The sequence below is a fragment of the Ascidiella aspersa genome, chromosome 8 (assembly GCF_963924565.1).
Source record: "Ascidiella aspersa chromosome 8, kaAscAspe10.2, whole genome shotgun sequence".
NCBI lineage: Eukaryota > Metazoa > Chordata > Ascidiacea > Phlebobranchia > Ascidiidae > Ascidiella > Ascidiella aspersa.
The window spans coordinates 23,628,322-23,655,978 of NC_139454.1; the positions used below are offsets into that span (position 1 = coordinate 23,628,322).

The 27,657-nt window shown below is 37.8% G+C and overlaps 2 protein-coding genes across 3 annotated transcripts; both read left to right on the plus strand.

Moving 5' to 3' along the window:
• The first annotated feature begins 830 nt into the window (after window positions 1-830).
• On the plus strand, window positions 831-17,248 carry LOC146136955 (ribonucleoside-diphosphate reductase large subunit-like). Of its 2 annotated transcripts, none has more exons than XM_083395911.1 (20): window positions 831-944; window positions 1,504-1,592; window positions 2,337-2,514; window positions 3,033-3,133; window positions 3,272-3,331; window positions 3,823-3,939; window positions 4,176-4,261; window positions 5,409-5,550; window positions 6,019-6,102; window positions 6,485-6,563; window positions 7,967-8,129; window positions 8,470-8,671; window positions 9,939-10,085; window positions 10,897-11,118; window positions 11,838-11,914; window positions 12,489-12,624; window positions 12,704-12,799; window positions 13,571-13,759; window positions 15,208-15,318; window positions 16,659-17,248. In XM_083395911.1, exons 1-20 carry the CDS (start codon window positions 926-928, stop codon window positions 16,737-16,739), a joined length of 2,379 nt encoding a protein of 792 aa, XP_083252037.1. In that variant the 5' UTR covers window positions 831-925; the 3' UTR covers window positions 16,740-17,248. The 2 variants fall into 2 exon arrangements, with proteins under 2 accessions (XP_083252037.1, XP_083252038.1); XM_083395912.1 differs by having other exon boundaries at window positions 16,662-17,248.
• A 2,827-nt stretch (window positions 17,249-20,075) lies between these two features.
• Window positions 20,076-21,341, plus strand: LOC146136956 (uncharacterized). The gene has a single exon (XM_083395803.1). It carries the CDS (start codon window positions 20,315-20,317, stop codon window positions 20,867-20,869), a length of 555 nt encoding a protein of 184 aa, XP_083251929.1. The 5' UTR covers window positions 20,076-20,314; the 3' UTR covers window positions 20,870-21,341.
• The last annotated feature ends 6,316 nt before the right edge of the window (window positions 21,342-27,657 follow it).

Genomic DNA, 27,657 nt, shown 5'->3' on the forward strand with positions numbered 1-27,657 from the left:
ATCATTGTGAGTATAATTCAAATAATGAAAAAATAATGAAGCTGAAGATTTAATAACAATATTTTGGTTTTAGCTTTTAAAATATAACCTGAATTGAGTTTGTTATACAATTCAGGTATCCTAAACAGAGTTATAGGATACAACCCACTAACAGTGTTTCATGTAAGTCATCAATCCACATTATAAACAGAGCACATACGAAAATTCAATGCTATTCTACATTTTTTAATGTGACTTTGAGAAGACTTTTAATTCGTTTTGCTAAGAGACCCACCCATTTCTTCAACCTGCTCGCCGCATTAAACAAAGATTCGTTGAATTTAAGAGGGGATTGTATTTCGCCCTGGTGTGCGACCAGACCAGTCTCTGTGAACCACAGCAACATTTAGCCCACAAACCGCAAATCTAAGGTGCGCAACTGCGCAACATTTCGCAGAAAAACTAACTTCTTGTTCCCTTAAAAATGACCTATCTATTACAAGTTTAACAGTCACTAAATATCGAAAAACCTATAAAAAAACGAAATGGCACAATATAAGAGAAACAATGTGTAAAATATTGATGATCGCTATAATGAACGTTAGCTAAGTCTGAAAATGCTCCAGAAGGGGCACTACCACCTTAAAACCCCTTAGAATGTGTTTATTTTTGGTAATTTTCTGCCAGTTTCGCCCGATTGAAAATCACCAGTGTATAACGAAAATTTCGTAAGCTAGGGCGCGTTTGCCTTTGGCGCGAACCAAAGGTGAATTGAAAAACAAAAAACGAAATTTCGCGCGCAACCGACTTTTCTTTTCTTTTGCTCTTCGAAATTTACGGCATTCCGTCTTTGTCGACTTGAGCTACAGTTGCTTTTTTGTTTGAATCAAGCCGAAAGTTTTACTTGCTTATATTTTCCGGAGGTTTTGAAATACACGCAATAAAGATGTATGTTTACAAACGCGGTAAGTTATCTGAATATGATTTACGAACGTTGTGCGTAACAATTTTTTCTGTTTTATTTTTCTCGCTATTACTTCAAGGTGTTTTGTAATTTTATCTATATTTGAGTTTCTTAAAACGCTTGCCCTAAAGCACTAAGATGCGCCTTTACTCAATACGCCAAGAGTAAGATACATCTCTTTTAGTAGCACATTACCAATGAAACGCCTGTCCTTTGATTCACAAAAAATGTTTTTTTTGTAGAATATTGGCAATTATTCCCTGTGCAACAATCATTGATGATTTTTTTTAAGTTCTTAACTCATTTTTTTTCTTGTAGTTAAATTAGTCCAACTTGTTACAAACTTATTTATTAAATGATAAAACTAATAAAATGAGAATAGAGGTAAATTTTGAATTACAATCTTATATACTTCTAGAACCAAACCTTTGGATAAATGATTAATCTGCACCCTAACCCAAAAGTTTACCAGTGTTTTATGTGGTTTCCAGAAAAACAATATTACAGAGGTAAAATTGAATCCTAAAACTTGACATAATCTTTCAAAATATTTGTTTCAGATGGCCGAAAGGAAAGAGTTATGTTCGACAAAATTACCTCGAGGATTTCCAAGTTGTGCTATGGCCTCAACATGGATTTTGTGGACCCAGTATGTCTTTTTAGCTAGGGTTTTGTTAATTTGTAATAAAAATGTATTATATGACTTTAGCTGTTTGTTTATTTTAAATGGTTAAATATCATTAACTTCATACTAAAATGTCATAAGCTTTAAAAACTCAATGTAAAAGAAATGTTGAGTCAATCAAGATATGTACATTACGTTGTGTTCAGTTCTGTCGTAAACATATAACCCAGATTGGGAACCTTTGGACATAGGAACAGACTGCAGTTCATAATTTGTGGCCTCCAAAGATTTTTGGTAAAATTTAGTTTGTCGAAATCATGCAAAAAATTCTGCATTAATTACACAAGGAAGGGCTTATTTATTGTTTATTTAATTTATTAAACAGGCAGTATTGCATGCCAAATGACATCACTGTCCGGTTTTAGGCAAAGTACTTCTGCATGTAAAATCTTTTTGGCAAAAGGTAGTGTAATGCAATTTGGGTGCATGGGAGATATTTGCCCAGCCTTAAACTTTCTACTGCGGTAAAGTTCTGTTGAAATTTGTTGGCTTGTGAATTTGTTAGTACTAAAAACTAAAAGCAAGGTTTGGTTTGACACATTTGCCTAATTTAGACTTGCGAGGGCGAACAGCTTTACAGCTATTCCATAAATTGTGACCTACGGCTGTCACAGCCCTGAGGGGGGTAAATCCCCTGCAAGGCAAACTTAATAATCTGGACAAGAATAAAGCTATTTATTAAAAAAAATATTTGTGCTCTTTTACCAGGCAAAGATAACAATGAAAGTTATCAATGGAATCTACGAAGGGGTCACTACAGTGGAACTAGACACTTTGGCTGCCGAAACAGCTGCCCACATGACAACAACACACCCGGATTATGCAATTGTAGCAGCCCGTCTTGCCGTCTCCAATCTGCACAAAGAAACTAAGAAACTATTCAGTGGTAAGACTGATCAGCTAGTTGTAATAGATTTGTAAGGTACTTGCCTCTGCTTGGATATCAACTTTTCTTGCACTGTGTTAAACACAACACATTTTTCAAATATGTACAAACTTTTAATATGGCTTAGAAAATGGTTGTCATACATTTATGGATCAGAAACAGAAATAAAAATAAAATTTATTGTTCGGTTTTAGAATTTGTTTGTTCCCTTAAAAACAAACATAATCCCTTAGAAGAAATATATAAAAAAAAGCCAACACAGACCTAGCGTTTTTGTTGAAATAAAATTTTGTAAATTAGCATCTTAAATCTTGTTTTTAAGTTATTTTTGCCCCGTTCGACACTCTAGTTGTGCAAAGTTCAATACTGAGGTGAACCAAGCAAATAGCTTTTCTAGATTGTCATATCCCAAGATTTTGTTTTCAATTCCAGTTTTTGTGACTGAATATTTAAAAAAATGTTTTTTATTAGGTGTAATACAGTGAACAGTGTCAATAATTTTGTAACTTACCTTTCAGCTGTGATGGAAGATCTTTACAATTACGTGAATCCGCGCAACGGAAAGCACTCACCCCTCATTTCCAAGGAAACATTCAATATTATTTTGGAAAACAAGGATGTGAGTTTGGTGAAAAAAAAGTGCCTGAAAACTAGATTTGGAAGATTAACACAACAAGAAACAACCACCCTTTTTATAACATATGTTTTGCAGAGCTAAAGCTAACCATAAAATATAAAATCTGAATATTTTTTTCAGAAACTGAACTCTGCTGTTATTTACGACCGTGACTTCAGCTACAACTTCTTTGGATTCAAGGTACAAGCGAAAGTCCATCTGTGTGTGAAAAAAATTAGCTGTATTGCTGAAGTGCACCTAATTGCATATGAATATATTTATATATATATAGGACAGTCATGTATGCAGCATGAAGTATCTTTATACTGCATACATGACTGCCCTGCATATTTAGCAAGCCCACTGTTCTTATTCATCATTTTTTTACCATACCCTATCTGTCAGAAGCACTACACTACACAGCTGAGAGTTGAATTAAAACTATTGACACATTCTATTCCACCAGGTCGAATTTGTAAAAAAATAATAACACTAACTTAATGATTTAACATTTAACAACAAAGTTTATACAGTTATACACAGTACGCTATGTGTGTCTTTATTCAGTTCAATATTTGACTGATGCTCTGCTTCTTTTGTTATGTGATTGCTAAAAATTGAAATTAACCTGGTTGGTCTCCTCAAGAGATGTGGTATAAATTAATAGATATTCATGATTTTGTTTATTTTAGACATTGGAACGGTCCTACCTATTAAAGCTCAATGGTAAAGTTGCCGAACGACCGCAGCACATGCTGATGAGGGTTGCCATTGGAATCCACCAGAGGGACCTTGATTTGGTTTTGGAGGTAGACTTTAAAAACACCATCACCACTTTTTATAACTGTTTTTTGGATATTTTTCTATAAATTGGGGATGTTTACAATTAAACAACCCTGTGCAATTTATTTTGGTGGTATCAAACATTCAGTTTCTCACTGGCAAGATTACCATTTGTTTTCGCCTCCTAAACTTACCACATTACCAGATTTCCAGTTAAAATATGTCTCCTATATTAATTCGAATTTTTTCTTTAATTTTCCAGACTTACAACCTGCTGTCTGAAAAGTGGTTTACCCATGCTTCCCCAACACTGTTCAACGCCGGTACCAACAGACCCCAAATGTCCAGGTAACAATTGGCTACATAAGTTGAGAACCAAATTGACCAAAATCCATGTGTATTCTTTGCACCTTTTAATTAAATAAGAGCTCTCCCGACCTTTTAGGCTCACAGAACATTTCTTGTTTGCCTTCTTTTTAAATGTCAAACTCACTGTTAGATTGTGTTTTATTAGTTTATTAATTTGAATAAGAAGTGTGTGTTTGCAGAAAAGTATACCTCTTTACCTCTTATGTAAACGCTAAAAATCATTATATTACAGTGTTAGTTACTGAGGTAATTTTATTGTATAAGTGCAAACATAGCTGTCTGTAACAGGATTGAGATGCACCGTTGCCAAATACATTCCAAGCGTTTTAATTTACTACAAACATAAGGGTCAAACCAGGAACAAAACTAAAAACTCAAAACCTGTCCTCGTCCTAAGGTGTTTACCTTTCACACTGTATTTGTATTGTATGCTTTTTTGTGCTTTTGTCTCTTATAGATATAGATATATATAGGATAATAGCCCTGATTGCACATAGTGTGTTGTTTTTGGAATACACAACAACTCAAAGTAGCCGATAAGTTTTGCCTTTTTTTCCCTATATTTGTTTTGCCGATGATGTTCCCCGGGACCTTTTAAGTTTTGAGGATTCCCGGTTTTAAATCATCGAATATTATCCAGGGCAGTTCTTCACGCCTTTTCCTGGCAAGGCTTTTGTGCCCAGCCCTTGTAGGAAAAAGGATTTTGCGGCCTGCCACATAAGAAGCATAGAAACAAGGGGGTACATTTAAAATATACAGGATCGCTAGAACCGTTCACCCCTAAATCCACCACACCAAACCCCAATCGCCAATCCCATATCTTTAACCAGAGCTGCGGAGTCGGTTAAAAATAACCAGAGTTCGACTAAGGCTAAAAATAATAATACATAGTGGTTGGAGGTTGTAGTAAGAATATCAAAGCCCATACAAAAAGTAGGTGGCATTTTGGGAGCTATTCGAAACGGTCAAAATGAACTTAATTCTGTATGGGCTCTGATAAACTCATTTTGGATTTGCAAGTTCTGTACAAATTTCTATCTGATGAAGTATAAGCAACGAATTTAGTTTCTCGACGCCCTAGTAGCCAAATAAAAAGGTCTTTGGCTAAGAGTCTACTCTTTTTTAGCTGCTTTCTTCTAACGATGGCGGACGACAGCATTGACGGTATCTACGAGACACTAAAGCAATGCGCTCTTATTTCGAAAACAGCCGGTGGAATTGGCCTGGCAGTTCACCGCATTAGAGCATCTGGAAGCTATATTGCTGGGGTAAGTTTGCCCTGGCGTTCACTTATTTTCGCTAATATCAGAGCAAGTACATAAATTAAAAAAAAAATCAGTCTGTTAGATTTAAAATGTCAAAAATTATAATAGGATTATCACCAGTATATATATTTTTTCCAAAAACGTGTAAATTTATTTTTTTGCGTTTTTAAGATATTAATGATGCTCGGGTTAAAGTAAAATGTGGTTTCTTTTTACATCTGAAAAGGTGATTTTTATTTTTATTGCTTTTGTGGTGACTCTTATTTACAGGACAACCAGTCTTGTTGATTTTTGCCTTTGCGCATAGCCAACTTATTGTACCTTTTTAATTTATGAATACTTAAAACTACTTTTTAAATGTACACTTTTTACTTTAAAATCCCATAAGTTGACAGGCGTTGGGAAAATACCCTGAATTTTCAATCAATTGTAGGTTATCTTGTTTGGTGAATTTAATTTGTTTGCTTTCAGACAAACGGTAACTCGAATGGCCTTCTTCCAATGCTTCGCGTCTACAACAACACGGCAAGATACGTTGACCAAGGTGGAAATAAGGTACTTTACAGTTTACAGCAATGCCGCGCAGATAAACCTTACATTTGTATCTAAAAAAACAAATAATTTTCAAAATTATTTACATAGGTTCCTTCATTTTTTTAATATTAGACAAAAAGTGGAAAAGACCAAAACAGAATTAAATATTTCGCTATATAAAACTGGCCGAAATTTTATCGCATATTTGTTTATTTCGTAGAATGTTTTTTATTTGTGTTTTTTTTTCGTCAGAAAATGATTGCTACTTTCGCCCGTTTTCATTTTCCCCTTGAAAAATATTAGCCTGATTTAGCCAGAAACTTTGTTTGGCTTCTACACCATTGCGAGAAATTCCTTAATGTTTTGTCGGCTGCATAATTTTTTGTTTTATTTGTATTTGTAGCGTCCAGGCGCCTTCGCCATTTACCTCGAACCGTGGCATGCTGACATCTTCGACTTTTTAGACGCAAAGAAAAATACTGGTAAGATACAGATCACCGATCGGTTGAAAATAAATGAGGAGTCACTGAAAGTTGATGTCCACTGAAATATTTATCAGTTAACAGACAATAAACACAATGATGTTAACAACAACTTAGTTCCCTAATTCGAATGAATCACACAAAGTTATCAACACTAATAACAATAAACACAGAATATAAAACTTAATTTACACCGCAACAGAGTAGATGTTACCACTAACGCAGGCGCGTCTCAAATGAAGGGCAAACAAAACACGTTTAAACGAGACACGCACATGCTCTAGGCAAAGCGCGCCACTAGGAGCAGTGTTTAAATAAAATAAAACACTAAGGTTAACAGTCACTTCAAAATGATACCTTCTTCCGTATGGGCTTTAATATTCTAACTTATACGTCTTGCTACAACCTCCAACCATTATCTTAACTTTTTTATTTATTCAAAACGTTCACGAAACTATACCTACTTCTGTATGTGCTTTGGTAATCATTCTACGTCAACTACAACCTCCAAACTACGTAAATATCACTTCTAGCTTTTCTAAAAGGGCCGACTGGCCTTAATTCAAGGACTGATACTTACTACATTTAAATACCTACTAACAAATTAATTGTTAATCGCTTGATGGAAAGTGTCAATAGATTTACGACTGGGAAACACCATAAAGCCTTGGACGGTGTTTCCCTGGAGTGGTTTGTCATTATGAACTACGTCTTAGATAAGGCTCTACAAACCACTCCAGAGAAACACCGTCCAAGGCTTTATGGTGTTTTCCAGTCGCAAATTAATTGTAATTTTGCTTATTTAAAAAAAGTAATTCCAATTAATATTCCCGACGTATAAAGAATCCAGTATTGGATATCGCTTGGCGAAAACATAGCAAAAAAACATCGGAATCGGATTTCAATGAATGCTAGAGTGCATAAATAGTTGTCTCAAAATGAATGTTGTTTTAAATATGAATAAAGTTCTGTATTGCGCGCTGTAAAACTAATCTAAAACCTCCTTGTTGTTAGTCATTTTAAATATGACTTTACTTGATACATTTTAAAAATGACTTGACTGGGACCTAAGATTTTAAAACGACCAACTGTTGGTCGAACATCCTGGAGGTACTGAAGCCTCGTAAGGTGATTTAAACCTTGTTGTAATTGAAAACCCACTCGTGGCAGGCAAGGATGAGTCCCGAGCTCGGATTTGTTCTATCGAATTTCTAAGCCCATACAGAAGTAGAACGTTTCTAATAACTCTTTGTTGATGTAGAAAAAGATAGTTACTTCTGTATGACTTTGATATTCTTACTACGTCCTACCAACTACCACAATCTCCAATCATTAATGCTTTAAAGTTGTCCAAATTGTTTTTAAATATAATGTAATATTCCTCTATTGCCCTGTCGTGGCAGGCAAGGACGAGTCCCGAGCTCGCGATTTGTTCTACGCGCTTTGGATTCCCGACCTTTTCATGAAGCGCGTCGAGTCGGACGGCGATTGGTCGCTTTTCTGCCCCGATGAGGCCAAAGACTTACACGATACCTGGGGAGAAAAGTTCGAAGAGCTCTACGAAAAGTGAGTATTGAGGATTTTGTGTTTTCGCTCTTTTTTATCTTTTGTGTTTTTAATATTTTTTTAATGTTTTAATTCATTTTTACCAAGCAAGAAAACGCAAACCCTAAACAAAAAAAAACGGCAATAATTTAAGGTTTTTAACAAAATGTTAATTTTTTTTGAAGAAAAGCGTTTTTATTTTCTTAAAAATCAGGTACGAAAAAGGCCCCGGCAATTGTCGCCATTTCATGTTTTGTATTTTTTTTAGATTTTCTTAAATTTTCATCAAATTACTAATTTGTTTCATTGTTACGAAATTTCCGTTTTTGTTAAGTACATTTCTTTCCCCAAAACCACCAAGGTACGAAAAAGAGGGCAAGGCGCGAAAAACATTCAAGGCGCAAAAGTTGTGGTACGCCGTGCTGGAGTCGCAGATCGAAACAGGCACGCCCTACATGCTTTACAAGGACGCATGCAACCGCAAGTCGAACCAACAGAACCTGGGAACCATACAGAGCTCCAATCTATGCACTGAGATCGTCGAATATACCAGTCCTGATGAGGTTGGTTTTGCCTGTGTGGGGTTTCCACTATGTCCGATAATGTCGTATCGGCGCTGATACCTCATGCTAAGTTTTAGTATCAGCACTCGTTCGATGCTAGGGCGGTATCGGTGCCGATCCGATGCCAAATTAATTTCTTCATTTCAGTAATGTGTTGCTTTCAACTTAGAGCTTTCTTCCTTTAAATGTAAATTTCTGAAACTATTAAGAATCAGAGATAAATAGGTTTCATAACGCAAAATAAAATTTAGGCCAAATGCCCTTAAATAATTACCATAGCACTTATTAATTTTACAAATTGTGCTTATTGGCTCATAGTAATGACGTCATGTTAAACGTTTGGGATTTGAATGTTTTGTTGTTACCCGTTCTTTTGCTTTACACCTTTTCCGTTCACGTCATGTGTAGCAAAAAAATGCAAATTATTTCGCCTACCGGTTATAGCAGATCGATCCTGAGACTAATAAACCACTCTTTCAGTCATTAGGTCGACGATTTTTAAGTTCGCTACTGGTAAAGTCCACGAAAAACTTAGCTATTCTTAATACTAGCGTGCCGCTGATCACCCGTGTATAAGGCTTAATGCTTTTTTCCAACAGCCTATTAAAATCTAGCCTACTTCTATACATCCAGCAGTTTTTTTTTACCTGCTTAGAGATTCAATAGTTGTGGTTAAAACTTTCAGAAAATGATTCTTTCTAAATTATTTACAAAGCACATGTAATTGAAAATTTTCCCGTTCATAGCACCAGGGTGCAGAGTTGGGACTCCGGACTCGACGGAGTCGGTTAATTTTGCTGAAGTCGGACTCGAGTAAGATCACGTAAAACCACCAGAGTCCCGAGTCCGACATGGGCAAGCGGAGAACCAATTTTTGAAATTAATAAGGCCACAAACTGTAAATTGTAGAGGTGGGATGGAAAGTAGTGGAATATTTTCCAACCATGTTTTGTGAGTGGATGAATTGTTTGAACTCTTAATAGAGGATAGCTGAAAACAGTAAATTGTAACGATGGAATAGCAAATGGTGGATATTTCCAACCTTGTATTGTGGTTGGATGAGTTATATGACACACACGAGTGGATTTCTCAATATCCACAGTATTTAGTTGCGTAAATTGCCGGAATACAGGTTGTAGGACTTAAGTAATCGCGCATTTGGTCGAACTTGAAAGCTCTGATGAACCGACTTAACCGATTTTCAAGCTGCTGAGCACCAGTGTGCCACTTTTTACACGTTCAACTTTATAATTTTTTTCCATCTCAGGTGGCGGTCTGCAACCTTGCCTCGCTGGCCCTCCCTATGTACGTCGCCGACGGCAAGTTTGACTTCCAGCGACTTTACGAAGTCACCCAAGTGATAACGAGAAACCTGAACAAGATAATCGAGATCAACTACTATCCAGTGCCACAGGTTTGTTACTTAGATCAGTGCTTAGCATCGATCTCCAGATTTCATTCACCCTTGTCTCATGATATGATAAAACTCTCATGATATGATAAATCTCGTCTATATATAACAGAACAAAATGACTTGGGTTTTTTCAATTTTTGTTAAGATCAAATTAAGCTAAGTTTTACCATTGCAAACCTATAATTTTTCGAGTCCAGAAATATAAAGCTACAAAAGCACAAATACAGTCACCAAATTTTTGTACTTTAAAATACCAAAAAACAACAGTTCCGTAACCGATTTACTGCAGACCTGTCATCCATTTCTGACGGTTCATCCTTTTGGTTGGTTTACCCCTGCAAAAATTTTATTCATCCTGGGGTGAACCATTCACCTGATTAAGAACCACTGACTTAGATCATTCTAATATTCCATAACTTGTGTGCTTTGTGTTCATTTATTGCGTTATAGACCAAACTATTACATTTCTGTTAATTTAAAAAATATATTTCTGATTTGGAATCGTTTTTTGTTAAACAGTATTAATTAATTTGTTATACGCAGAAAAAATATTAAAGCCCATACAGAAGTAGGTTACATTTTTTGTACGTTTTAGATAAAATGCATAAAGAGTTATTCTAAACATACAAAAAAAAGATTACCGTAAAAATAACAAACTAACAGTTCTTTTTACTATTTATTTGTACTGAAGATGCCATAAATTTATATGGCGAAATGCACATTTATAATAAAAGTTTCAGACCTTGCTGACCGATTTTTGTCCCAGCGATGCAATTAAGCTAAAATAAGAGTTCGTGCATTGTTTTTTCAGGCGCGGAAATCCAATTTCCGCCACCGTCCAATAGGCATTGGTGTGCAAGGATTGGCTGACACCTTCATCGCAATGCGTCTACCCTTCGATTCTGCCGAAGCAATGCGTTTGAACGTTCAAATCTTCGAGACCATCTACTACGCAGCCCTTACTGCATCTTGCGAGCTAGCAGAACAACTGGGCCCATATGAGACCTACCCTGGGTCGCCCGTTAGCAAAGGGGTAAGTTTAAATACCCATAGGCATAGATGGTTTGCCACAAGTCTGGGAATCTGTAAGTGTCTTTACTTATACATTTAAAACGATTTCCCCCACTTTTGGAACTAGAATTACAGTTTGGAACTAGAATTACATTTAATTATTTAGAATCAATTTAATTTATTTGCAGTTTGATAGAATGTAAAATAGCAAATATTTGTGTGATAATTTTTAAACATTTAGGATAGCCTACCGAAGAGTATTTGTTAAAATTCTTAGTTTCAACTGACAGACTAAAAATGCGGTTAGCAAGTAGCGTATTTGGTAAAATTCAAATTAGATGAGACCTATAATAATTAGAGCACACAAGCAATTCACAAATTCGATCAGAATTTGTACTATTAAAAAAAAACGTTTATCCTTAGCGTTGCGAAAAAAAAAAAAACTTTTAAAGATAATAAAAAAGTAAAGACAGAACCATTTTATTAAACGTTTTTGTTTTCGTTAAAAAAGTCGGTTATTAGTGTATTTTCTTGAAATGAAGCTACTGTAAACCGCTTAATTTGTATGTATTTCACTCAAAAAAAGCGAGAATTCCATAAGTTTGTACCTTTGTGGGCGGCCAATATTTTTTACTTATTTTAAAAGCACGAAGGCGTTCGCCAAACGTTTCGTTTTAGAACCCTCTTTTTTGCGGGCCTTCTTTTTTCGCCTTATATCTAACCATGTCGTTTTATTTCCAGATCCTCCAGTACGACATGTGGAATGCAACGCCAACAGACCTTTGGGATTGGGCCAAGCTGAAGGAAAATATCGCCAAGTAAGTGTTTTTAGTATCACATAATATGAAAAGCGAATATATACCTCTTCTTTATATTGCCTGAAATAAAACGTTGTTGGCTGTCACGGATGGCGATTTGAGATAAAATGTTGTTCAATAGTATTTACAGCTAAACTTTTTTAGGTTTTATACTGTTTTGGTTTACCTGGCATTAGTTTATTTTAATGGGATTAATTTAGATCAGGGGTTCTTGAACTTTTTTCGCCACGGACCTCTCAAATATATTTTTGCCCCGCGTGGACCACAGGAGGCAAAAACATTTTATATATGACGTCATAAATTGACGTCACAGTACCAAGATTTCCACCAATATTCTTGGCTTTATATGTTATATTTTTTTCACTTTTATGTTTAACATTAAAGCCCATACAGAAGTAGGTAACTTTTGAACGTTTCGAATATATCTTTATTCATTTTTAACATCAGATGCACGGGATTTAATATCCCTACTACGTCTCACTAAAACCTCCGACCATTAGACTCCCAATGTTCAACATTAAACTTGAAACAGTCGCAATAAAAAGCCGTATTGACAACCAACTTCCTTCCCTAGGCACGGAGTCCGCAACAGCCTTCTCATTGCTCCAATGCCAACAGCGTCCACTGCCCAAATACTCGGCAACAACGAGTCGATCGAACCTTACACGAGCAACATTTACACAAGGAGGGTACTGTCCGGAGAATTCCAGGTAAGTGATCGAGCGTTAACAAAACATCTCCTTGTCATTACAATTAAATTACGATTTTTTTTCTTCTAATTTTTGTCAGATCGTCAACCAGCGTCTGCTGAAAGATCTGACCGAGCGTGGAATTTGGAATGAGGATATCAAGCTACAGATGATCGCCGCTAACGGTTCGATCAAGGTGATTTGTGCGTTTTGTGTCCCTCGCTATGTTACGTCTAGCGTTACTTTTTCCTTCCCAGAAAGTCCACGAGCGAGTGTGTAATGTTGGCCACTATGACTTCTGCTTGGTCAGATCGCGGTTTAACAAACTTGTTTATAAATCTTTCAGATTAAACGCAGGTGTCACCAGACTACTGCCGCTGGGCCCAGATCCGCCGTTTCAATTAATCTGGCTTTAAACTGTCCAAACTGTACGACAATTTATTAGGGCTCACTAAAGTTTTATTGCGTAAATATTTACATTACCTTCGTTTAACGATAAAGTTAGACAAAACAATTTATACCCGGCCAGCGATCGTAAACCCTCAGTTATTCGGTCCTTTATGATAAAGATTAAGTGATCCCTGCTATAGTCTTAACTCAGGGTTCACCAAATTACTTTCCACGGGTTTAATTTGATTCGAACCGCGGCATATTTCTCAAACCATCCTAAAATACGGCTATTTATACTTTATTAATCGAAATATTTTATCTGTATCGGCAATTAAAACGCAAAGCAAGGAAAACCTCAGGTCGAAAAACGCCCTTGTAATAGTTTTTCACGTTGAAAATAGACTGAGACAAGGCAAAAAATCCGATTTTTGTCATAATTAAAACACACTATTGGAGATAAAAAAAGGTCTAGATTTTCGAAAACCCAGAAGCTTTTCTTGAAAAGTGTTCGTGAATGTTTGTGGCAACCCTGGAAATAGAACACAGCCTCAAACACCCCTCCTTTGACGCGTTTCAGGACATAGCGGCCATCCCTGACGACCTAAAGGCGATCTACCGAACAGTTTGGGAAATTTCTCAGCGCAACGTTGTCAAGATGGCGGCCGACCGCGGACCATTCATCGACCAGAGTCAGAGCCTGAACATTCACATCGCTGAACCAAACTACGGCAAGCTGACCAGCATGCATTTCTTCGGATGGAAAGCGGTGAGTAGAGTCGAGTTTTAGACGAGTAACCTAGGAAATAGTTCAGGCCTCAGGCCTCAGGAGTATTGTTTTTTCTTTTGGTGTGATCGGCACACATTGCCCTGTCTTGACTGATAAAGTTTTGGTAAAATTGACATTTTGACGGGTCACGAGTAACGTATAATATATTTATTATGTAATAATAATACTAGACCCACCCTAGCCCAAACGCTAACCCACATCCTAAATAATTATAGTAGTGCTTGTTTTTTTGTTATACTCGATTAACATGCACTTCTGGCTCAAAAGCGGTTAGAAGAGTCGAGGTTTGGACGAGTAACCTGCGCGGATTCGTTCTAACTCATGGATATGTTTAACTCGGTTCGATCGAGCTACATGCGTTTTTTGGCTGGAAAGCGGCTACAAGTTTATTTCTGGGGGAATAAGCAGCTACTTGACCTAAAATTTCGTCACTTTTTTCTATTATTCTATCAACCAAGTTAGACCGGCCGAGTTGCCTACTAGAGTTTATTCCTGGATTCTTCTCCCCCTCAAAATAGCTATAAATGGGAAAAACGTTTAATTGGCCTACTCGAGTCGAGTGCAAGAACTTTTTTAACTTGGGATTTATTGAGTTGTCGCCAGTTAACGACTTGAAATCGTGAGTATTCGACTCATTCCGAGTAGCCTACGCGGAATCAAAGTATTGTTTTGTCGTTGCTAGTATTTCATTATGGTTTTACTTGTTTTTTTTTCGTTTTTTTTTTGTTTGGAATCGTTCAAGAGTCCACATTTTCATCCGAATAGCCTAGTTCGATTGGAGTATTGTTGTTTTTTTACTCGGCATATTTGGGTTGCCCATCTTTTTAACTGGAAATACTTTTGGGAGTGTTTTTTGGGAAGAGTAGTTTGACCAAATATCCAACTCGGATTTGCCCATTTGAATTCTTCCGAGAAAAACGAAAGACCTTAATTGTTATTAAACACAGTACACCGAAAGCCATCGCAGACTCACCGAGTCTGTTGATCTATGATGCGAGCAGGGCAGACTAGAAAAACAACTAGCCTGCAGTGAGGTTCGAACTCACGACCTCTATGAGCTAGCTCAGTTGGTAGAGCGACGGTCCCGGCTTGACCGGAGGTCGTGAGTTCGAACCTCACTGCAGGCTAGTTGTTTTTCTAGTCTGCCCTGCTTGCATCATTGATCAACAGACTCGGTGAGTCTGCGATGGCTTTCGGTGTACTAATTATACGTAAGGCGTAATCGTTGGTCAAAAAGCAGCTTCGAAGGGCTAGATCTCAGCTATCAACACACATATGTGTGAATGTTTCATTGTTATTAAACACTTCGTACTCCCGACTCAACCATGTTAATCAAACGTGAACATTCAATAAGTTTTGTGCATTGTCACACACTGTAGATCCAATCTGGTTCTACAATAGTTAATATTTTCGATCTACGACCTTAGGGTCTGAAGACTGGCATGTACTACCTTCGCACCAAGGCGGCCGCCCAGGCAATCCAGTTCACCGTCGACAAAAAGAAGCTGCAAGGCGCAAAAGACGAAGCGGACAACGAGGTAAAAAATGCAGCTGATTTTAAAAATGTTGTTTAGCCTTTATGCTCTTATTCATACGTTTTCCGCGTATCTAATGTTTAGTATCGACAGCCTTAATTAAACGGGAAGAAGTTTTTTTATTCGTGAAAACATTAGCTTTACTTTTGCCTTCAAATTATCTTTGTGAACATTTACAGTTTTTAGTTTCAGTTTCAATTTGAACAGCCTTTTTTACTCAACGTCATTTTTGTTTTGTTGGGTAAACCATTATTTTGAAATGTTTTGCATTTCTTGTGTATTTGCATGAAAGTCGCACTTCATTTTAACTCCCGACCGACCAATTGCCATAAAAGGGGCACATTTTATCACAAGAATTTTTGACCCGGTGTTAAAATTACGCTGTATTTTCCAGAGCTGTAATTCTTACATCGGCGATACGACCTTATCGGACGCTGGTGCCGATTCGATTAATACGACCTTAGTATCGGACGCTGGTGCCGATTCGATTAATACGACCTTAGTATCGGACGCTGGTGCCGATTCGATTAATACGATCTTAGTATCGGACGCTGGTGCCGATTCGATTAATACGATCTTAGTATCGGACGCTGGTGCCGATTCGATTAATACGATCTTAGTATCGGACGCTGGTGCCGATTCGATTAATACGATCTTAGTATCGGACGCTGGTGCCGATTCGATTAATACGATCTTAGTATCGGACGCTGGTGCCGATTCGATAAATACGACCTTAGTATCGGACGCTGGTGCCGATTCGATTAATACGATCTTAGTATCGGACGCTGGTGCCGATTCGATTAATACAATCTTAGTATCGGACGCTGGTGCCGATTCGATTAATACGATCTTAGTATCGGACGCTGGTGCCGATTCGATTAATACGATCTTAGTATCGGACGCTGGTGCCGATTCGATTAATACGATCTTAGTATCGGACGCTGGTGCCGATTCGATTAATACGACCTTAGTATCGGACGCTGGTTATATCGGACAAGTAGACACGCGTAATCTTTCGCATTGATTACCATAGGGATGTCCGATATACCGATACCGATACCACATGACGTCATTACTATGCTAGAAAACGTTGAAAGATATTTTTCAGTTATTAGTTAAGTTGCAGTTGTCAAACTGCTGTTATGTGCAAAAATAGATGTTCAAGGTATAATCCCTGCGTTGAGCCGCAAATACTGGCAAAAACTGCTATATTAAATTGGTATCTGTCTGGCAGCAATACCACCCAAGTATCGGACTAGTACCTACCACTTGTTATCGGGTATCGGCTCCGATCCGATATTATCGGGCAGTCCTAGTTACAACACACGTATTTGTACTTTTAGGAGCAAAACCGATCTGACAACGAGGCAGCTATGGTGTGTTCACTTCAGAACAAGGAGGAATGTTTGATGTGCAGCGGCTGAACAACTGTGATGATGTGGTTTATGCCCTTAAATGCTTATATACTGTTGTCTCTCTTTCAACTGTACACGTAACTGCAATCTGTACATATTGACCGCTATAGAAACAGCTATACACGACACACTGATGTATTGAAATATGTTTTGTTGATTAGACAAAGTGAATTGGTGTAACTTGAATTTTTTGACAAAGCCTTTAATGAAAGGTGTTCACGTTGAGATATTGAATCATTTCTACTTTGCTTAGCAAATAAATACAACGATAATATGAAGAACTTACAATATTGTATTTTCAGTGGTTTGAAGTTAATTCGATTTCGTTATATCTCCCCCGCTCTTGTTTCATACGTTCCTATTACTCGTTTGTTTGTTTATTTTTTTGTTGCACGCGCCGCTCATTTCACACTAAACTGCCCTCTCTTTTTTGCGTATATATTCTTCGCCGTCAATCAAAATCTTTTTTTCGCGTTAGCTTTCTCTGTTCGATGCAATTTATCAAAAAAATAAAAAAAGTTTAGCGATAATCCTTGTAAGCTGAGTGTTTCTCAGCCGATGAAATTATGGCTCACCGTTAAAGTATTTTGGTCATAATGATTTGACTTGAACCGAAGTTTTTCTCGTTTAACGGTTAGCCGTTGTATCTTTGTATCAGTGATTTGACTTGACCTGTTTTTTAGTTTTGCGAACTGAAATAAAGTAAAGGGTAAAGGGGTAGTGGCTTCATCTTCCCATTGGCCAAAATGGAGGCCGGGGATGCCTGCAGTGTCAGTAATAGGTTCAGGCCCAGTCCTCGGGACAAGCATTCTCCCAAAGGGACGCGGTGCCGCCACTTGGAGGTAGGGCTCGAGTTATAACTGCGCATCGGCAGAAGGTCAACATTTTCGCCTTTTTGTTTGTGATGTAGGTAATAGGTTAAGTGTTAGTATAAGTAATAATTTTAGTATTTTACTGGCCAAAAAAACGCGGTGTTACCGAGGAAAAAAATGCCAGGACACAAACCCCACAGTGATCCGGTCCAAGACCACCGTCAGGTAAGTATTATTTCAAAAGGACTTTTATTCAACACTGTTCGATTTATTGAGTTTGGTTCTTAATGCTCAAGAGAATTAGGAGTCTACTCTTGTTATACTTCCAAAAAAGCTACTCTTGTTATACTTCCGATACTCAGTGAACAAAAAAAAAACGGTCCCCCAAATTTCTCCAGAGAATTCCCAAATTTTGGACTTGCAACTTTTTGGTATTTAAATAAAACACTTGCGGTCTCTTAAAACTACTTAGCGGTCACCCAAACCAAACCTTAAAAAACCCTGGTTGTCGCCATTAGGTGGTTCGTGGTCAGAAATCTTGGTAATTAAAGCAGTTTTGCATTAACTACATGAAATAAGAGGAATTTCAGTTTGAATAAATTATGAATGTAAAAAGGTACATTTTCATCAGTAAAATTGGCAAAAATGCAGTTTTAGTTGAGGCATGGTTCCTCGTTGTGCCGTATACTAGGTCATGACTTACAGTTTAGGAACTACATCACGCTTAAAACGCAAATATCTTACCAGTAAATCTATGCGAGTCCGAAGCAATGTATCGGCCACAACCGTCACCATGGCGACGCTAGCGGAAATCACGGAAGCAGCCAAGCACGACCTCATGAGATGACGTAACCGCTTTAAGGCCGCCCACTGGTTTTGAGTACTCTGTTCGCTCTTTTTGAACTCGCGCCGGTGCCGACGAAAAATGTAAAGGAACAGTAAAAAGAGGGCACCTGTAAATAAAACAATATTTGGTGAGGCAGGATAAGCCAGGGTTTTTTTAAACGGATCATTAGGAGGCACAGGTATTTAGTATATTGCTGCAAAATCGAAGTGTCACGATATTAATTGAACGCCAAACACACATATACACACAGCACACGCATGTACACACACAGACACATACATACATACACACACACACACAAAGGCAAACACAGACATACGCAACACTCACACCACACAGACATGCACACACACACATATTTACACACACACACACAGGCGGCCACATGCATAACACACGTACAGACAGACGCATAACGTACAATGGTATGAACACATACATATCCGTACACGCTCCATACGCAGAAATAGTGAGTAACTAGACCTGTGGTCGGCAAACCCCACTACGTAAAACAGCGTCGGATTCAGAATATTTGAATTTAAGCTGTAAAATAACACGGCGCCTTGGTGCCAAAAACACTGCCCTATCATAATGATAAAACAACCTATAAAACAAACAAAATATGCGCGAAGCGCTAAAATTTTTTCAATTACAAACAATTTAAGGTGAAAAAAATATATAGTTCGACGGGCTCCCAGGACCACCACATTTGGCACTTGGAGCTTTCCAAGCAGAGCCAATTTGAAAATTCTATGCCACACCAATTTTTAAAATAAAGTACATGTACGACTTCACGCGGCCCACAACTACATTATAACACTAAACTAATAAAAAGTAGCTCACGGCCCACTAAAAATGGCTCTGGCTCTGCGGCCCACAGTTTGCCGACCGCTGGACAAGACGTTTCCACAAGCGTCACAAATTGTTGCTGAGAGTATAAAAGGTTTACCGTGCAGTAAAAACACCAGTGTGTAGGACAAGTAAACCACGTAGTCGTTAGGTACGGTGTCCGGCTTCGCTTTGTACATGCAAGATCCGTTGGTCGCGTCAAATTCTCCACTTTTAACAGTGAATATTGGCAACACTAAAGCCACAGCACCGACGCCCACTATCAAAATGATCAAGCAGCCGCTAAATCTGAGATAGGTTCACAATATAGATGAAGGGGAGTTCGAGTGGAAAAAGATCGACTTGGGAAAAGTTAAACGTGTTACGGCAACCTTTTTTTTGTCGCTTGTATTTTATAATCGCGTTTGTTCCAAATATAAAAAAAACTGTTCCAATCGCGTTTAAGATTTTCCGCGAATTTGTAAGTACATTGGAATGTAGTTTGCACCACAAAGGCTAACAGTGAATCTTTTTGCATCTGAAAATGGCCTCAGGCTTGATCTCAGCACGACTAGAGTTAAATTTGTGTTTCCGCAGACTAGCGGGTCTTTTCAGTTCGTGAGTTGAATAATGAAGCTCCGTCACGTTTTTGTTTATCATTGGCGACTACTTTCGTGGTACGCGTGTAGCAATTACTTTAATGCAACAATGTGCCGGCTGAAGTTCGTGTTAGTTAAGACAAACTAAACTTTTACCCGGACTAAACAAAAAACAACGATAAAGCAAAGTTCATATTTTTCTTTCACAGCGACATATAAACTTTATATGTTGTTGTTTTGCACGAAGCTTACTATTTAACGTAGCGGCGAAGGTCTAGCGCAATAAACTAAATGCAGGAAAGGTAAACGATGCAATAAACCATTAGGGATTTCGGTATAGAAAGATTAGAAAAAATAAACTTGAGTATAAAGCTCACATAAGGACAGTCTATCATCAACCTTTATCTTTTTTCTCTAGCTTTTGACGCGTAGGGTAAAGTATCCAGTTAACGCCGTGCCAGTGTCCCTTTCGAATTTCAATTTTGAAAGGTTGCCGTAATGTCAGGAAGCAAAGGATATGGGGAAAGCCCTCCGGCCTACACCCCTGGGGCTCCGGCCAATTCCGGAACGCCAAAGGTGCAAACAGTCCCCCAGCAGCCTCCGGAGCCCCAGCAACCGTACCCTGTCGCCCAGCAGCCCCAGCAACCGTACCCTGTCGCCCAGCAGCCCCAGCAACCGTACCCTGTCGCCCAGCAGCCTCAGCAGTTCAACCAGCAGGAGCCTCAGCAACCGTACCCTGCCAATCAGCAGTTTCCACAAAAGCAACAGCAACCGTACATTGTCGCCCAGCAGCCTCAGATGCATAACACGGTCATCGTCCAAGCGGCACCGCAGATCCTCAGTCGCAAGTCTACCAACGTGGTGTGTCATGTCTGTCAGCAGCATATCCAGACCAGGACCGACTCACATCTGAAAAGCGAGGCCTGGGTGTGGGCGGCGGTGCTGTGCTGTCTTGGTGGCCTGCTGTGCGTCTGGATACCCTTTGTGTTGGACAGCAGCTACTCGGTAACCCACACCTGTCCCTCTTGCAACACCATGCTTGGTCGCGTTTAAACGACAGGCGAAGTTGACAATTGTACTTGACTGGGATTCGTCACTTTTCCAACGACTTTTTGCCGCTCACGTGGTCAGCGTTTTTTAGCGCGAACTGAACTCCGTCAAGTACTAATTGCATTTATGAATTTGAACGTGCAAGGTTTTGTGCTTTGTATATACCGCACTTATCCGATTTTATTTAGTTACCATTTTAGAGGTAATGTTGGCGTTGTACATTTGTAAAGAGAAATACTGTGTCCAACAAGGTATTGAGACAACAACGCAAACTCTGATGTATAGCTTATATGCCTAAGATCAGATAATTTTAAATATCTTAACAAATTTTAACCTATATTTAAGAAATTTGTTTTTTCATATTTGCCTTTTTTGTCATTCCGCCATATAACAGTTCCGTCGACTAAAATAGGTTTTCTACGGGTTGTTCGCTTCGTGGATTAATTTTGACTTTAATAAATATTCGTTGCCCTGACATGTTGTAGTTTATCGCTTAATCTAAACACATCCGTCATTTAAGGTTGACAAACAGAGTCGGGGCTCGGCGGAGTCGGGTTGTTGATTGGATCCAGTCTCGGTGATCGAGTAAGTCTATACACGAGCCTTGTGTCCAACGTGTGCTTGTGCAGTAGCGTATTCGGAACCGATAAGTCGCACACTGTAAACCGTAAAGGTGGAATAGTATAATGTGGACTGTTTTCGTGAGTTATATAACATCTAATTGAGTTAATTGCTGTAGATCCACTCTATTTTGGCAGCCAGGCAGGGTAAAATACAGGTTGTGGTCTCCGACCGCAGTGTTGTAAACAAGTCATTTCAAAATGGCTTTAGGCCAAGTCCAAGTAGAAAAACTAAAAGTCCAAGCCCAGTTATTTTGAATAAATAGCGTCAAGTCCCAGTCAAGTCATAATTTAGAGCAAGTCAATTTCAAGTCAAATGCTTGCAAAAAAGTTAAACGTTAAGCTTTAAAAATTGATAAAAGTCCAATTATTATAAGCAGTAATTCAACTTAAAATTAACGCAAAACGCAACATATAGCAAGCACATTGTTAGATGTGAAAAACTTAAAATAAACCACCCAATTGTATAATGAAAAACGCTTAACGGAAAGACTTCATTTTAACCAAAGTCATTTGTCCAAAAGACGGAATTTCATGTTTCGCGGCGTTATGCTTGCAAGTCCAGAGTTTTTGTTAATTGTCGTGAGTATAAAGATGTTCAATCTTTTTATTCCGACCGATATTTCGGACAAAATGTATCGCGATACGGACCGATGCCAAATGACGTCATTACTGTTATCAAACAGGAAAAATAAATTAAATTGATAACATTTTACGTTATTTGTCCAAGGTTATTTGGCAACAGTTTGCTTTAATTTTAATTACCTCCAGTTGTTATCCTACTATTTTTTGATAAATTTACCTTTAAAAGTAGAAATTACTGCGTTGGAGCACGAAGCATGGCTGAAATTCCTATATTAAGTATCGGATCGGCACCGATACCACCCTAGTATCGAACTAGTACCGATACTACCACTTGACATCGGGTATCGGCTCTGATCCAATATTATCGGACATCCGTAGCCGTGAGTATAGCCAGCCAAAAATCGCACCACTTCCGCATGTTACACACGTGTGCAAATGTCGAACAAATTTGACGTTTGAAACGGAACAATGAACCTAAACGTTCACTGACTACATAAACGCGATAGCGCTGTTCACCAGATATCCTGTTTCGGTTGTGCTTCGGTTTAGAGTTGTAACTCTTCCGTTGTAAGTTACACACACAGTGATAAACCTGTACATGAATATTTCCGCATAACAAAACAAATTGGCATTACAGGCTATCCAGTGAACTGAATAGAGACGCAAAACACTTATCTTTTCGATTTATAGTTATGGCCAGGCGCGGATGATCTAGTAATTTTGTTTGGGGGTGACAATTTTTTCAAGGAAGACGGCACAAAGTTACGTCATGCCATGACGTCACAAGTTTACGTCAAAATGTGACGAACAAAGTACATCTAAACGTGACGTCATAAGACGTTACCTTAGGAAAACCACACAGTTCGTTCATTTGGTTAAAGTTGATCAGGTGTTAATTTTAATACAAAAGCTATAAAGATGTAATCGATTCGTGCAAATCACAAAACGCCTTTTTATATCGTTGAAATTGCCCAAACATTTATTTTCGATGTTGCGATAAGACGTAGGACGCCTTTGGGCATAAACGATTTTATCATAATGGGATAGAATAGGATAGACATTCTAGCAAGATAAGCAGATTCTCGCAGAGTATTATGTTGCGAATGATAGTTGAATCTTCCTGCACTACCGAATAACTTTAACCCTTTAATGCCGGCCAATGTGCCAAAACGTTTACTAAATTTCGTTGACTTAAACGCGCAATTTACCACAATTCCTGTTAGTCGTTACCCCGTTTCCTGTTCTTGCAACTACTTTTATCTTAAGAATAAGATGTTGAATAGTATGGTAACAGAACCGGCTCAATAATATGACTTTTGTAATGGAACCGGCTGACAAAACTTGGAATCCCACCAGCGGCTTTACCAGAATTCCTGTTATTCGTTTACCCCATACCTGCCCGTGCATGAATTGATGCGCGGTCGCCAGCGAAGCACATGTGTTAGCGGTGACGTCAGTGCCCGAGGAAATCCGAAAAAACGCGATACCGAGCGACGCTTTGCCCATAGAAACCAAGCAGTATGTGCCCAAGAGGAAACAAAACACGTCGCGAACTCTCTGGTGACGTCTAGCGCTTATTGCGTTGGCAGCGCTTAGGTTTCTCCGCTTGTACATGCATGTCAAGCGAAAAGAAACAAAACGTTACATTAATTTTCAGGAAGAAAACAGTAACACAAGAGATAAACACCCTTTTATGATAAATGTTTTTTTTAGGTAAATTTTGTTAATTAAAGCAAAAAATGTGGAAGTTTTACTATAAGTCACTTTTTAACCATCAAACTGGATTTCGAGTTTAAATTAACAGCAAGTCAGGCTTGGCGTTTTTTTTGCCTGTTGTTAATATCCTTCTGAAAGGCATTTTTCTTTTGTTTTCAACACAGTTTTAATCAGGCTTGGACAACTAGATTTCTAATATCAGTCTGAATAGTGAATTTTAATTAACATTCCTTGGTCAGTAAAATAACATAAGTGCAGGTCAAGTCTTTTTGAATAAATAACAAGTCAAGTCCCAGTCCAAGTTATAATTGGAGCAAGTCAACTTCAAGGTCAGAATTTGTCAAAAAAACAAAACTTTAAATTATGAAAACCGGCAAACTCCTCCGATTATTATGAGCAACTCATGTAAAAAATAACATAAAAGCAACATATTACAAGCAAATTCTTTCAGGTGCAAAGATTGGGATAAATAATGCAATTTTATAAATAATTGCTAAATTAAAAACAATTTATTTTAACCCAAGTCATTTGCCCAAAAGACAGTCAAGTCATTTTGCCCAAAAGGCTTAAGTCAAGTCAGGTCAGTTAAAAACAGTGACTTATAAGTGCACTTAAGTCAAGTCATTCAGCTGGCGCCTGACAGGATTGTAGATGACCCACGTGGTCGCTTTTGCTGGACGTATTTGGCTGTTTCTGATTAGTTTTTTTTATTACGTCCTACAATCACCGTCTATGACGTCATACTGTCACTGTTTTATGACGTCATTATTGATTAACGTCAGACGAAAAATAGGGGACTTCCCTAAGTTGAAAACTCAGGTCCGCCTTTTTGATTTTCTTACATGTTGTAGTTTTTTGATTATCGCACACCGGCTCTAATATAGCTTTTAGACAACAAATCATATACTAGTCTAATTTTATCTTCTTGTATGTACTTAGGGTCTGAAGACTGGCATGTACTACCTTCGCACCAAGGCGGCCTCCCAAGCAATCCAGTTCACCGTCGACAAAAAGAAGCTGCAAGGCGCAAAAGACGAAGTGGACAATGAGGTAATAACTGAATGCAGCCATTTTTATTCTCTTACTCATAGGCTTTCCGCGTCTCTAAGGTTTAATATCTATAGTATAATTTAATTAAATAGCATAAAGTCAACAGCTTTAAAAAAAAAGCATAAATTTAATAGAAAATCATAAAAAAAAATAACTTAATGTTTTCTTTTAATATATCTTTAAACGTTTGCAGTTTATAGTCTCAGTTTTACCAAAAGCCTTGCAATTAAATAAGCATTGTTTTACGCATCATCATTTTATGTTCTAGGCCAAACATATGTTCTTGAATTATTTTGCATTCCTTGTGTATAAGTCCTTTGACCAAGTTTAAAAATCCATGTTTAATCCGATCAATTTCCGTAAGAGAGGGGCATATCTTGTCACACGAAATTTTGACCTGGTACAAAAATTGCGCTGTATTTTCCACAGCACTATTTCTTACATCGGTGATACGACCTTTCTATCGTCCGCGGGTCCACTATATCCTGCTTTGATTACCGACACGCGTATTTGTATTTTTAGGAGCAAAACCGATCGGACAACGAGGCAGCTATGGTGTGTTCACTTCAGAACAAGGAGGAATGCTTGATGTGCAGCGGCTGAACAACTGTGATGATGTGGTTTATGCCCTTAAATGCTTATATACTGTAGTCTCTCTATCAACTGTCCACGTAACTGCAATCTGTACATATTGACCGCTATAGAAACAGCTGTACACGACACACTGATGTATTGAATAATAATTATGTTGCTCAGACATAGAGAATATGCACAATTACATTTTTTGACAAGGCCTTTAATGAAACATGTTCACGTTGAGATATTGAATCATTTCTACTTTGCTTAGCAAATAAATACAACGATACTATGCAGAACTTACAATATTATATCTTCCGTGGTTCGAAGTTAATTTGGACGTTTTAAGAGTATCAAAGCCCATACAGAAGTAGGTATCATTTTAAACGTTTTAAATAACCCTTTAACATGATGTTGAAAAGGAATAAAGAGTTATTCGAAAAGTTTAAAATGATACCTACTACTGTATGGGCCTTGATACATCTTACTACAATCTCCAATCATTATGCTTCGAAGTTAATTTAGATTTCGTAATATCTCACCTGACTTCTATCGGTCGCTCTTGTTTCATACGTTCCTATTACTCGTTTGTTTGTTTATTTGTTTGTTGCACGTGCCGCTCATTTCACACTAAACTGCCTTCTCTCTTTTTTGTGTTTATATTCTTCGCTGTCAATCAAAATCTTTTTTCGCGTTAGCTTTCTCTTGTTCGATACAACTTATCAAAAAAAGAAAAAAAGTTAAAAGTTAAGCGGTATTCTTTTATCATTGTCCCATAAAATTATGGTTTGCCTTTTGAATTTTTTTCTTTTGACGGCAAGGGCAGTAATTTACATGGTTAAATTCCAAAGTCAATGTTTTAAATGACTTGACTTACCAACAAGTAGGTTGCTACGTGTTGTTTTAGTTAAATCATTGCTCGTAATCGGAGAGTTTACCAAATTTAATGGTTTATCGGTGTATTACTATGTTAGAGATTTGACTTATGATTCACTGTAATAATGACTTGACGACTGGGCCTTGACGAACAACTCTGTTAGATTTATTGAGTTTAGTTCTCGGCAAGATATCTTCATAATTTGGAAAAATGGCGAATGCAATTCGAAGACAGGTGTTCATTAATTAACTGTAAATTTACAAAAGCTTATATACTGGAGAATTATGAAGCTCTACCGTTATATGACACTATGTGGTACGTGGGCAGAAATGTGGGTAACCATGCACTTGCTTAAAGGGTGCACAACCTGGAATCAATACCCTTCACAAAAAATTGCAGTTTAAATTCAACTGTAACATTGAACTACACGTTCAGCAACCCAAACATGGAGTTACAAAATCATGAAAAAGCTTGCTTTTAGGCTGTTAAAGATATATATTTGTTTGCCAAACCGCAAAGCCCTAAAGTCCCAGCAAACATTAGAGGTGCTATATAGTTTAAATTTTATCCAGACGCCCGATATTTCGGGCCAAAAAGTACAGGCTGGTACCAAGTGGCGACGTAAAATCGATTAAATCAGCAAACCGCTCTGGAAGACCTACTTCTTGAAGAAACAACGCGTTAAGTTAAAACACACAAATGAACTTGGTACCACAAATTCGATATCGACATAATATAGGACGAGTACCGATGCTACAACTTGGTTTTCTGTATCAGCTCCGAAAAAATCGGACATCCTAAGAACTGGGCTTCTGTACAAGAGAAGAAAACTTATACATTGCGATCTTTAACTCCTTGTTCATGAACGAAGTGATAAACTGCTTATCACAACTCTTCTGCTGCCGTTGTTCCTGCTGCTTTGTAACCATGGCGAAAGCATTTGCCTCCAATCGGTGAAACATATGATGAGACATGCCAGGTCGATCATCATATCGACATCCCAGAAAATATTGGAACTCTAAATTTAATATAAGATGGTGTTTACTGTTGTGTATAGAATAAAACATTGACCAAAATAAAGATGGTTAAATTAATTTTATTAAATAATACCACTATGAATAAAAAAGTAACCAGGCTATGTAGTGCAAAAACCAGGCTATGTAGTGAGAAAAATCGAGTCCCAAAAACATTTTTAACTTGTAACAATTGTAAAAGTGATAGACAGAGTAATCAGCTGTCTTTCTACGAATGTTTATAGCCTAAATGTTAACGGTAGATTCACACGATATTGTAAAACTAAATGGCATTTTTAGGGCGTTTTGGTCTGGATAGGACGCTTTTCCTATACAGGTATGTACCGCTTAAAT

Excerpts from the sequence above, each read along its gene's own strand:
- LOC146136956 (XM_083395803.1), top strand. The coding sequence starts at position 20,315 with ATGTCAGGAAGCAAAGGATATGGGGAAAGCCCTCCGGCCTACACCCCT.
- LOC146136955 (XM_083395911.1), top strand. Across the intron at positions 5,551-6,018 it reads CTGGAAGCTATATTGCTGGG|ACAAACGGTAACTCGAATGG; the intron begins GTAAGTTTGCCC and ends GTTTGCTTTCAG. Across the intron at positions 10,086-10,896 it reads ACTACTATCCAGTGCCACAG|GCGCGGAAATCCAATTTCCG; the intron begins GTTTGTTACTTA and ends TTGTTTTTTCAG.